The following is an 11,649-nucleotide window of genomic DNA, read 5'->3' on the forward strand; positions in this document are numbered from 1 at the left end:
AAAAAAAAATGAATGATGCCGGGATTGAACCCGGGCCGCCGGCGTGCCAGTCGAGCACGTTACCATTAAGACAACGCGCTCATTCTAATAATCTAATTTTATTAGTAGTATATCTTCAATATATTGAATAATTTTTTTCGTTTAAAATTATGCAAGATGTGGCTTCCCCCTTCCGCTCGTTCTGCAGTCGACTAAATTTGAGTAAAACAAATAAAAAACAAAAAGCATTCATACCGCAGAAAATAAAATTCACCCCGTCGACTTGATGGACACCCCAGCATTGCAATAAAAACTTGGTTAATAAAAAAAAAACACCCCACCATTACGTGTGGCGCCCTCCACCCTTGCTCTGCAGCCTCTACTTTAGTTAATCCGCTCTGCATATACATCCCCCAGTAATTTCCAATGTATTGAGAGAAATTTTGTATTCAAAAAGTTACACTGATTATTAAAAAATTCAGTGGAGAAATAATTGTCTGAGTGAAGCTGTACAATCAACATGTCGAATCATTCATTGATAATTAAATCCGGCTTTTTGCGGGCGCCATTAGCCAACGGTATTGGACGTTACATCGGACAATTACAGCGAATAACAATCAAATTCTGCAAACATTCGGGGAGCAGTCGTGGATTGAGGTGAGTTATCGTATAAATCAATTGTTTCCCATAATTATTTTATTCGGTAGATGTAATTCCTCCGTGAGATTGAACCTTAACCTCACATTGAATTCGATGGCTGTAGGGATTTTTTAGAAAATGATCTCCTCGATTTTGCCAAAGAAAATCCGGGAGTTGTGGTGTATGTCAAACCAAGAAGACATCGAACCCCTGTCCTGGTGGCAGAATATCGTGAGTTAAAATCCCTTTTAATATGGAATAATATTCAGGAGTAAGAAAAAAAAATTCAGGGGTTTTTTATTATTCATGTTGGATTTGGATTTTAGTTAATGGAGAGAGACACTGGTTGCACGTAAAGGACTTTCCAAAGGAAGATATTATCAAGTGGATTGAACTTCTGAGAACACAATCCAAGGATGGATCTCAGCTGAGATTACGAAAGATGTTCCATACTGAATTCCCGACCATTCAAGGAGCATGGACTCCCTACACCTTCAGAAATCCCATGTGGAATGTCACGAAATTCCCAGACGTGAGTTAATAATCATAATTGAATTACCCCTTTAGTAATTTAAAATATCAAACTCTCAATCCTCTTCATAACTCCATGACTACAATTCCAGAAACAGCAGATGCGACCAATTTACTGTTCTCCATCCCTTTCGATGATAAATTAATTACATAATTATGAAATTCCCATTGAAATTTAATTAATTCAATTTATTTTACAGAGTACCATTGGTAATTTGGTACCCCGTGAGCAGACAGCAACGCAGAAATTATTAGAAATCTTCAAAGCCCAGAAAGCGCAAAAAGTAGCCCAGCTCGAGGGAAAAAATTTGTCATCTTGAGATAAATAATACTGTACATAGGATCATAAAGAAAACGTGCATTAATCCAAATATATAATACAAACGTTTATTTCAACATTATCTTTCCCGTTAGAAAACATATTAGCAAGATCAGTAATCACCAAGTTTCATCGTTTCATATATTCAGGCTTACAATTTCTTCACGATTTAATCGGTATGAATAAATTTTCAGATGTAATGAGAGTATTTCTAATAAAAATGAACAGGATATGAGAATTTTATGGTAAATGAAAATGTTTCGTGTAAATTTTTTTTTTATTTACCGAGGGCTGTTTGCACTAGAGTCGATTGCAATGATTTCTCAAGTATCAAGTACAATGCCAACAGATGACAAACGTAATGAGTCAAATAGTACTAGATAATAAACAAAATTATTAATGACTAGGTGAACAATTTGCGCCTAACGCATGCATTGAAGAATTGCCATTCGCATGCATTTTATTGAAAATATGAATTAACTAATGAATGCCATGTTTATTTGTCAAGTTAAAAATTACAAAAATATCAGACAATTACTTGAAACGTGTAAAATATTATTCTTTTTATAAAAATACTTCCGTTAACAAATACTTGACAAATAAACATTATTAATGGAGAATTATTACTTTCATGAATCTCTTTGATTAATTTTTAACCCACAATCATTCAGGCAAAATGAAATATATTGTCAGAAAAAAATCGATAACGGGAAATGAAGTGATAAAACTGCTATTTCTATTGTATTTTTTGTATAATTTGTTCTGTTGAAGCACCAGGCCAGATTTATTTTCAACTGAAGCGTCTAATGCAAATATAAATTAGCAAGACTAATTATCGATGGCAGTAATGAGTGAATAATGAAAGAAAAAATATCGATTTCATGATGTTTTCTCGTATAAGATTCACGAAAAAGCCTGAAACACATCAGGCGATGATGAGGTCAATAGTGAAGTGGTGCACGTTAATTTCCATTCATGGAATAATTAATTACCCCGTTAATAGTCTCACGTGAATTACTACGCTGTACCACTTCACCATTGGTTTTCATTCTCACGTTCATTCCAACTCTTAAAATCCAAACAAATCTCAATTATTTCACTACGAATCCCTAAAGATTCACCACCCAACCAATGATTCGTATAAGGGCCTTTGAAGAATATTTTTTTCATCATTTGAAATATAAAAGTAGCAAAATATACATAGATAATTTTTGGTTCGGCGGTAACAAAAAAATCAGGAGAAAATTAGTTAAATCTCATAATTTCTATGAAAAAAAAAATATCTTCAATTTATCAATACAGCCACGCCCACTGCTATTCAACCTATTTATCAAAAATTGTCTAGGGATAAATTATTTGACATCAGTAAAACAATTTATCAATTACGGGGCAATAAATTAATTATGTGAATGGTTCATCACCAAACCTGCAAATGATAACGTTCGGGTCTCGTTTACCAAGTGTATATCATTTTGTTTTTTAAACTCTAGTTAGCCCCGATGAATCACTCACGAATTGACTCGATTAATATGAGCCTTGCGCACAGTTTATCCAATATTTTTGGATCATTTGGTTATTGTAAAAGTTCGTGACTAGGCAGTGAATGTCATCTATTCCACCTTCAGTCGTTTACTGAATTCTTCCTGTTGTTTTTCTCTCCATTCCTTCTTCGGTTTCATCCTCTTCAACTGACCGTCCCTGAAAAAAAAATTACTCAATATTATTTGCATTATTATGTAAATGAAAAATAATGGGAAAAAGCGAGAGGTTGAGATGACACGAACCACTGGAGATCCACAAGGCCGCCTTGTCTCGCAATAACAGACTTTACACGATTTGCAAAATCGATGGCACTCTCACCCTCACCCCTGTACATCGGTGGAAGATACCACACGTCACAAACTATCGCCCAACTAGACATCATCATGTAGAGATATTGGAGCATTGAGTATCTACTGCTATTCCAGAAAGCATCACCGAATCTTGGATCATACTGTAGCGAGAAGATAATTAATTCCATCACTTGTAATTTGTATAAAATTGTCTCAAAATCACAATATTCCATACCTTAATTGCCACTGGGTAAATAACACCCCCAACTTCGAAGCTGCCCTTCTTAAATTGCATGACTGACGTATTATTGATGCAAGTACCTTCCGGAAATATCAAAATCGGAGGATTCGAAGGATCTGATATATGTTCTTTCAACCTGCAAGCGAGAGAATCCATTATTAAAAATAATTGCTGATAGAAAGAGGGGAAATGGGCTGAGGGTGAAACCTTTTGGTAACAGCTTCTCTGTCTTTCACCTCGGATCGCTCAAACCAGATGTGAGGAGAAGCACGTGCCAATGCTCGCTGTAGAATCCCTAAAAATCCCCCATGTCTCTGTCCAATCTGTGGATTCGATGTTTAAAAGATTTTAATTACTCTCTCAAAATTCTACTCATCCAGACAAAAAATTCCAGTGACGGCTTAATTACCGTCAATATTCCAGCGGATACCACTGTCTCCATTATAAATATTGATACAATAAAAAAAGAGTAAATCTGGGTTTTTGGCGGAATTCGCACGTCTTGAAAACTTATTTTTTATAAGAAAAAAAAATATAGTAGTTAGCAATTGAATTTAATTAAAGAAAAAAAATATAAATCATAGGTTTTTTTTTAGATATCGAAGATTCTTTTAATATTTAGATTTTATATGTCAAATGACAATACCCCATGCGTGTGAGTGTTATAAAAAATACATGATGACAATATTATTAATGTAAAAAGCCAAGACATTCATGCTGCTGATGACAAGATCGGACAGTTTACAATAACAAAAAAGGAAAAATAGATGGCATTGATGAAATATGATGTGAGACATACCAACGAGTAGCAATTATCGCGCATGAGTACAAGTACGTCGATGGGTGATGTGTGATTAGCGACGCAAATGCCTCTGACTGGACGATTTTCAGGGTTGTGGTACGTTATAACTGATGACAATGCGCTGGATAAAACGGCAAAACACATGAGGGAGACATTGTAGTTAACCCATCGTTTAAAATTCCCCTCTGGTATGTAGCCAACTACTGCTGTGCAAATTGTCAGCCACATCACCTGCAAAACCAACATCTCTTCCAACTGAGCAAAATACTTAACGGTTAATTGTCGAATTTATACTTTACATCTCCTCAATACCTGTTCGAGGAATATATCACATAAATAATTCAGACATGACAGAAGGTAACGAAAAACAACTGCTCTGACAATTTTGACAGTTCCTCCCCTTCGAAATTGCACAAATGAAACAAAGACAAGCGGGGATCATTATATTTCGTAATGTTGCACGTATTTTACCAATGAAAATGTTGTCTCCGTTGACAAGATGCAAACGTCCAGAACTGACGTGTGATTTGCTGCACAAATGCCACCTGGTTTTGGTTTGTAATCTGGATTGTGAATTCTTATTACACTTGATAATGCTCTAGCCATAATGCGATAGTAAATTGTATACACAAAGTCACACAACCCTGTTTTTAGACGGCCTTTCGGGAGGAAACCAACCAATGCTGTTGCTATTACAAGGTAGAAAACCTAAGAGAGTTTTTTTAAATAATTGAAATTCGGGAGGCAATTATGGGTAATTCCTCGTACGTATGAAGTGATAAAATAAGATGAATTGGCGTCACTTTACGAGTCTTTAATGGATATCTTTGGATTCAATAGAAGGCAGACGATAAAATTTATGGAATCACTTTTTTCGGTAGCTTCGTTGTGCTTCACAAGAAATTTGATAAAAAATTGTCTCAGTGGCTCAGACTCATCCTATTACCTCACTCCAGTGCTCATTTGAATAGTCATGATTTTTTTTTGTTATTTATTAATCTGGAAGGAGAGTACTTACACCGATGTGGCAAATTAGAATTCTCAGGGGTAGGAGGAAGCAGTACCTCATGAAAAATCCAAACATCCATATGACAGTCAGTCTCCACGATATGAATTCGTATCTTCTGTTGGTTCTCGTGAGAAGATTCCAGTTCTAGAAATTAAATTACCACAATAAAATAATTATTGGAGGATAATTTTTCCTGGAATTACAACAATTAGCGGGAAATTTATACTTTTAATTCTTCAGCTTCAAATCTAGACGTGACTTCATCCTCGATTATGGCCTCTACCCCTGCTTTTATGTAGTCCAAACAAAATGCTGGATCGAATACTGTTTCAAGGGTCTCGAATGATTTCTGTTGAGTGAGAATGCACTGGAATGATTAAAAAATTTATAATACTCCATCCTCAGGTTTTATGATAGTATAGTTTACATCGTTCTTGTTGTCAACGCAATTTGATTTGATTTCTTGTTTTTCAGTGGTATTATTGTCTTTGTGGGTTTCCGGCTCAGGTACCAGGATAAGCTCCTTTGATCTTGCTATCACTGTGTTTCCTATGGATCCGTTTTTACAGTTTTCCTTGGAGTTATTGGATGTGGGGGGCTTTTCAGTCGATGGTGATGAGCCACCACCCTCGTCCTCGCTTTCCCCCGTACCATGTTCATAATTATTTTTTTCATTTCGCACCTTCTCGATATTTTGTCTACCATACTGCAAACAGAAGAGAAACACCATTTATAAGATCTGCCGAATAATTAAATCTCATGCTAGAAGTAAATTATTGAACATTTTTTATTGAAAATTTGTTAGTACAAAATTGGGTAAATAAAATTTGAGTTATCACAAAAAATTGGGAGATAGTTTGCGAACTTTGTCATTTGTGGAAAAAAAATCGATATCAATTTTCAAGGGGCGAGGGTCAGTGGTTGACTCATTCGGCAGGGAATACCTCGAATAAGAAAGCAACCTTTGATCATGATAAAAAATTGCGAACTTTATCGTAAATTTTCGATACAGCCCGCGATATATATTGATACTAAAATTTTACATCTTCCATTTATTCTGATTATGCTTCAATCCGTTTTACTACTTTTTCTTGTTTGTTATATCGATTTTTTATTGCTGTCAGCTGTGATTTTCACCAGGCTAGAATTAATTAATAAAACTGTAGCTGAAATGAAGTTTTATTAATTAATTCCACAAATGATGGGATCTGTTTAAAAATTACCAGATCTCAAAAAAAATTGACGATTAATTAACGAAAAATTATATCAATTAAAATTGCAGCAATCAATTTGTGATTGCGATTTTCTCACTTTGCCGATAGCACAAAGACAATGTTATGAATATAACATAAAAGTGACGAATTAATATGTTATGAAACAAATGTGGCAAATATCTGCAAAAAATTCAGTGACAAACAGATAAACCTTCTGAACTCACAAATGGCTATTAATTTTCCACTCGTTCTGAGTGAATTAGTGCCACAGCCGTAATTAAGAAAATATTTACTGAATTATCCACTTCCTGGTTTCGTAAATATCCCAATAAATGAAACGCGATTATTTCCTGAACCACAAAAAAATGATATAACTCCTACATTAATCCATTACGAAACATGAAATAATAATAATATTGAATAATTTGCAAAAAAATTATTGCCACAGGAATTCCCGAAGATGGACTAACCTACAAGATTAATAATCTTCCACCTAAAATAAATTAGAAATTTAGAAAGGTGAAATTTCCAGAATTACAACAATATCTCGAGTAATCGATGCACAATAAAATGTTCATCGTTGTTTTTTTCAGGTTAATGTCAAAATTCCAAAAAATAAATGGAAATTAAAAAGAAATGAAGTGTGCAGAAATATTCTGCGTAAAATGCGCGATGAATTTGAATTATAAAATGGAAATAATTACACGTTAAATTTTCATCAGTCAATGCCCTGAGTAGAATTAATGATTTTGTTTACCTCGAATAATGTGAGAAGCAGTTTTATGTAAAGTTTTCTTATTCCAAATGATTTACCGATTGACGCGAGAAATATAATAGCAAGTAAGAACATAAGAAATGGCGTGAGAAATAGCGAAAATGTGAAAGACACCACTGACATGAACAACGCCATTTTGCATACTGTCTGCTAAAAACACAAACGATAGCGAATCTCGATTCTTTGGGCTTTTTTACTTCTGGGTCCCTCCAAGCCCGATCTGGGGGCGTTTTTCACCCGAGAGAATTTTGTGAGAAAGGTAAAATCATCGCGATGTCATTTCCAGGATTTGTGCTGCCATTAGTGGACCATCTGGGTATCCCCGATAAACATCTGCTGGTAAAGTCGATGGAGAAATATCATATCAAATCCTCCAGCTTCCACCTAACCTCCCATTTACTTGGATTTACCTAGAGCATTTCCTCCTGTCATATTTTATCAATAGTAAATTCAATTTTTATTTCAATTTCAATTTTTATTCAATAAATTTCTAAAGTTTAACCAGTAATACGAATTAATAAATATAATTGTATTGATTGATTATTCGGCTTGAATTTTGTTTTGATATTTGACGCCTCAAGTTGCCAATGAACATCGAAGTAATATAGGTAAACATTAAAAAATAGAAATTTCAAATATAAAATATGCAAAATGATATTGCAGCAGAATCTTCTCTGAAATGTCAATAAGTGTGAAATCTAGTTCACACGGGTGGATATGGATATGAAGGAATGAGGGATGGCATTAATTATTTTTGTGTTAGAAATCCTTTGGAAGTGCCACAGACTCCTCTGAATTTATTGAAAACTCAGTCTCAATTTTTCGGGGTTCATCAGTCCGCTCAATTCACTGATTTATTATTCAAAGTGAATGTCCTTTTAGGGCATCATGTACTTTCCTGAATTTATTATTCAGTCATTACCCTGGGACGAGTAATTTTCACGATTTAATGGACTCTCTAGAGTACAAGGTGTATGAAATTGCAAAAAGTTATCAAAGACATCTGCTGTAATTACGACCTCTTTACTTTTTGAGTTTACGATTTTCATCTCTTCTCTTGGTCCCTAGGCACTTAGTTTACTTGTTTTGTAGTATCTTTCTCACATTTATTATCCCGGCGTAAACTATAATTACTTGGGCTCGTTTATTGTGGAATTAAAAAGCAATCTGCTCCATAATTTTCACCGAAAATTCCCTCATTAACAAGTTTTCATTCGCAATAACAAAAAATAATTATGTCTATTAAAAATAATTTTCATCCCAACGATTTTCTGTTGAAACACTTTATTCAATTCTATTCAACACTAATTTTCACAGAATTTTCTACAAGCACATCACGTTCGCCTATTTAAAATATAATTAAAAACTCGAAATCTCCAGCAACAATAGATGCAATGAAATTATTACTCTTATCCACGGATTGTCGTAATTGAAATCATTTTCACGCCGATTATTGGTTCATTTTTTCACAATTAATTACCCTTTTGGCTTCGTTCTGCAATTAATAAATCAATCACAAGCGAAAGATGAGAATTTATACGAAAATTCAAATAATCGGAGTAAATGACAAACACTCACCTGAATGAGATTATACAAATTCACCAATATTTCCAGTGGTGGTTTTCCCTGGGCCTCTGAACACCTAGTGCCACTTCCGTTTTCAACAGCAAAATTTTTATTCCTCTTTCCCCAACCCGTTGAGAAAGTCAATTGGGCCTCAGTCGTACCGATAAACAAAAGTGTTATGCATCCAATTAATAAAATCGCCAGAATGCCTGGAGGAATTTTGTTATGCCTGAAACACAAAATTATTTATTAATTCATTTAAAAATACGAAATTATTGACACGTTACAGTGAAAATTATTGGATTCCATGGAGACACTCACATGACTATGACAAACAGACACGAAACTTTTTTTCTTGTCGCTTTTTGAACAGTTAATAGCTGTTCAATGAATTGATGTTGCCAATTGAACGTACGATTTCTTATTGAAGAGTCTCGGATGATCTTGGAATGTTTTATACCCCATGAGACACCTCCTACCCTCCGTCAATTTATTTATTCAACTTCCTCAGTCGCTTCAACTCTGAAATAATTAATTTTCCCTTTACGTGGAAAAATTCGTTCTATTTTTTATTTCAAACACTCGCGAATTCCTAATTTCTACAATACTACAGGAAGTTTGACGTCAATTTATCGTAGTGAGCAAAAACTATTAATAATCGAAATGTTCGTGTTTAATTAATCGACGGTTCACCGCAGTTGAATATAATAATTAAATCTTACGTTTAATTGTTTACAAATTTGAGGGATTTTTGGGAGAAATTGATTTAAAAAATTCTTCTGACGTAATGACAATTATTTACGTACATGAGTGTACGTAGAAAGGTTTCTCATTAAATTGAAGCATTCATTGAAGAGATTCATGAAGCCACATGAATCGGGTAATCAATTTTTTTTTCGATAAAGTTTTTTTTTTTTCGTTTCTGGCTGATGAGGCATTGATATAAATGATATCATTTTTCCAGTTCATGTTGCTTCTGTTTATTTTTTAGGATAATCTTTAAAGATCGAAAGATTTATGGAAATATTTTATTATCTTACTAATTAGCTATTTTATTATGAAAAGATTTGAGACGTAATTGGAGGGATTCCTTCAACTGCAATTGAATTATTTAGTTAACTGACCTAGTAATGAGTCTAAAGGTAAAAAAGAATGGTTTTTTAATGAAAATTTTGAATTCGTTGGAAGCTTGTTCGTTCCGCCTGTCCACATGTAATCCCTCAATTCAATTGCAATTATAGGATTTGTTTTAACAAATTTAGAATTTTGTAGAAAAATCCAATAATGAAGTAAAACTTAACATGTCCGTTCCACTCCTCCCTGACAATGAATAAAAAATATAGAGGAATATTTCATAAAAATGACTTCTCTGTAATTCCGAAAGGATTTTTCCACAGCATTTTGTCGATTATATTTTTTATCTGGTTCTATTTCATATCAGAACAGCAAAAAAAAAACATTGGTTTTCGTGAACAGACTTTTCAGAGGCGCTCCCTTTTTATTAATACAAAATTAGCGGTGAAAATCAATTAAAAATGGACAACCGGTGATTCTGGATGGAAATTGGGAACATGTGCTGCTGGAAATGAATTCCGATGAATACTGTATTCAATTTTATTGATTTTTATTACTAAAAAATTGATAATTCTTAATTACAATCGTTGAAAAATTAATTTGAAAACTAGCGACTAAAGATGACCCCAAAAAAATGGAAGTTATCACAAAATTGTTTTATGGGGAACACATTGCGCTCTAGGTCTCTGCCTATTGTTTTCACATTTTGGATAATTGAATAAAATATTAGGATCTCCAATGATTCGAAGTAAAGCTCATACACATTACACTTTCGTCAACAATTCGTTTGTTCGAAACAAATTGTTTCGATAGCATTTTTAAAATCAATCTTTGCCATGGTTAACGCAATAGTCGATTACACATTCGTATTTTATGTTTACACTCGATGATATTTATCTTATTACAATAACGGCAGTGCGATGTGAATATTTGAGAGAAAGTGTGCAATGCAATTCGTCGTATAAACGCATGAAAATATCGATTCCCAAATGAAAATCAAATTATTCAAGTGTTTTTTCATTCGCATCGAAATCTAAAAGATTGACAATCTTTTTTTCGATTTAATCTCAATTTTTAACTTCATCGGGAAAGTCGCGCGATAAATGTTTAATCTTGGAGGAATTAGAACGAAAGGTCAGTTCGAACTGCAAAAGAGGTAGCCCAACGAATTGTTTTAGAGTTGACAAATTTTTCAGAAAATAAATTGATTGTAGTTTCATTTGAGCAAGCGGATGCTCGATATTTCAGGGAATATTCAATACTGCAATTCTCAGCGAGTGCAAGCGACAGTTTTCATGACAGGAATGTCGATATTGTCATACATTCGTTCCAAAACACTAGTCTGTAATACAAGTGTGAAATAGAGGTATCACGCGATGCATTCGATAGTCAATAATCCATGAACACCTGAATTCTCCACTCGTATCATAAACTAGCGTTTCATCGATCGAGTCAAACGGTATCTAGAAAAATTATCCGTCCACTACTGACGAATTCTTCTCTTTCGTGGGCCAATTCCCACTAATTAGCATCCAGTTACCAAAAGGTACGAGGCAATTATCGAATTTTACAAAGTCTGTAAAAATAATAATTCGCCAACTGCCGGGGAGAAAGAAACAAACGTCTGCGGGCGCTTAATTTTGAGATCACTCATTCTTATTATTATTA

At 34.0% G+C, this 11,649-nt stretch overlaps 3 protein-coding genes across 3 annotated transcripts; 1 reads left to right on the forward strand and 2 right to left on the reverse strand.

The window, feature by feature from the left end:
• Positions 1-334: 334 nt before the first annotated feature.
• On the forward strand, positions 335-1,841 carry mRpL43 (mitochondrial ribosomal protein L43). Its single transcript, XM_011309193.1, has 4 exons — positions 335-636; positions 743-849; positions 945-1,150; positions 1,350-1,841. Exons 1-4 carry the CDS (start codon positions 500-502, stop codon positions 1,467-1,469), a joined length of 570 nt encoding a protein of 189 aa, XP_011307495.1. The 5' UTR covers positions 335-499; the 3' UTR covers positions 1,470-1,841.
• Positions 1,517-7,525, reverse strand: Gpat4 (Glycerol-3-phosphate acyltransferase 4). Its single transcript, XM_011309192.1, is given in 9 exon segments — positions 1,517-3,166; positions 3,253-3,461; positions 3,536-3,677; positions 3,749-3,864; positions 4,341-4,574; positions 4,815-5,051; positions 5,362-5,496; positions 5,579-6,058; positions 7,324-7,525. Coding segments are annotated over 9 exon segments (1,794 nt in total). The 5' UTR covers positions 7,477-7,525; the 3' UTR covers positions 1,517-3,078.
• Positions 7,526-8,618: 1,093 nt separating this feature from the next.
• Positions 8,619-9,718, reverse strand: Akh (Adipokinetic hormone). The gene is made up of 4 exons (XM_011309194.1): positions 9,630-9,718; positions 9,229-9,429; positions 8,920-9,136; positions 8,619-8,836 (listed from the first exon to the last, which is right to left on the reverse strand). Coding segments are annotated over exons 2-4 (264 nt in total). The 5' UTR covers positions 9,231-9,429; positions 9,630-9,718; the 3' UTR covers positions 8,619-8,791.
• Positions 9,719-11,649: the final 1,931 nt, after the last annotated feature.

This window comes from Fopius arisanus, unplaced genomic scaffold (genome assembly GCF_000806365.1).
Source record: "Fopius arisanus strain USDA-PBARC FA_bdor unplaced genomic scaffold, ASM80636v1 scaffold00065, whole genome shotgun sequence".
Classification (NCBI taxonomy): domain Eukaryota; kingdom Metazoa; phylum Arthropoda; class Insecta; order Hymenoptera; family Braconidae; genus Fopius; species Fopius arisanus.

Excerpts from the sequence above, each read along its gene's own strand:
- mRpL43 (XM_011309193.1), top strand. The coding sequence starts at position 500 with ATGTCGAATCATTCATTGATAATTAAATCCGGCTTTTTGCGGGCGCCA. Across the intron at positions 850-944 it reads TGTCCTGGTGGCAGAATATC|TTAATGGAGAGAGACACTGG; the intron begins GTGAGTTAAAAT and ends TTTGGATTTTAG. Across the intron at positions 1,151-1,349 it reads ATGTCACGAAATTCCCAGAC|AGTACCATTGGTAATTTGGT; the intron begins GTGAGTTAATAA and ends TTTATTTTACAG.
- Akh (XM_011309194.1), bottom strand. Across the intron at positions 8,837-8,919 it reads ATTTGTATAATCTCATTCAG|AACGAAGCCAAAAGGGTAAT; the intron begins GTGAGTGTTTGT and ends TATTAATTGCAG.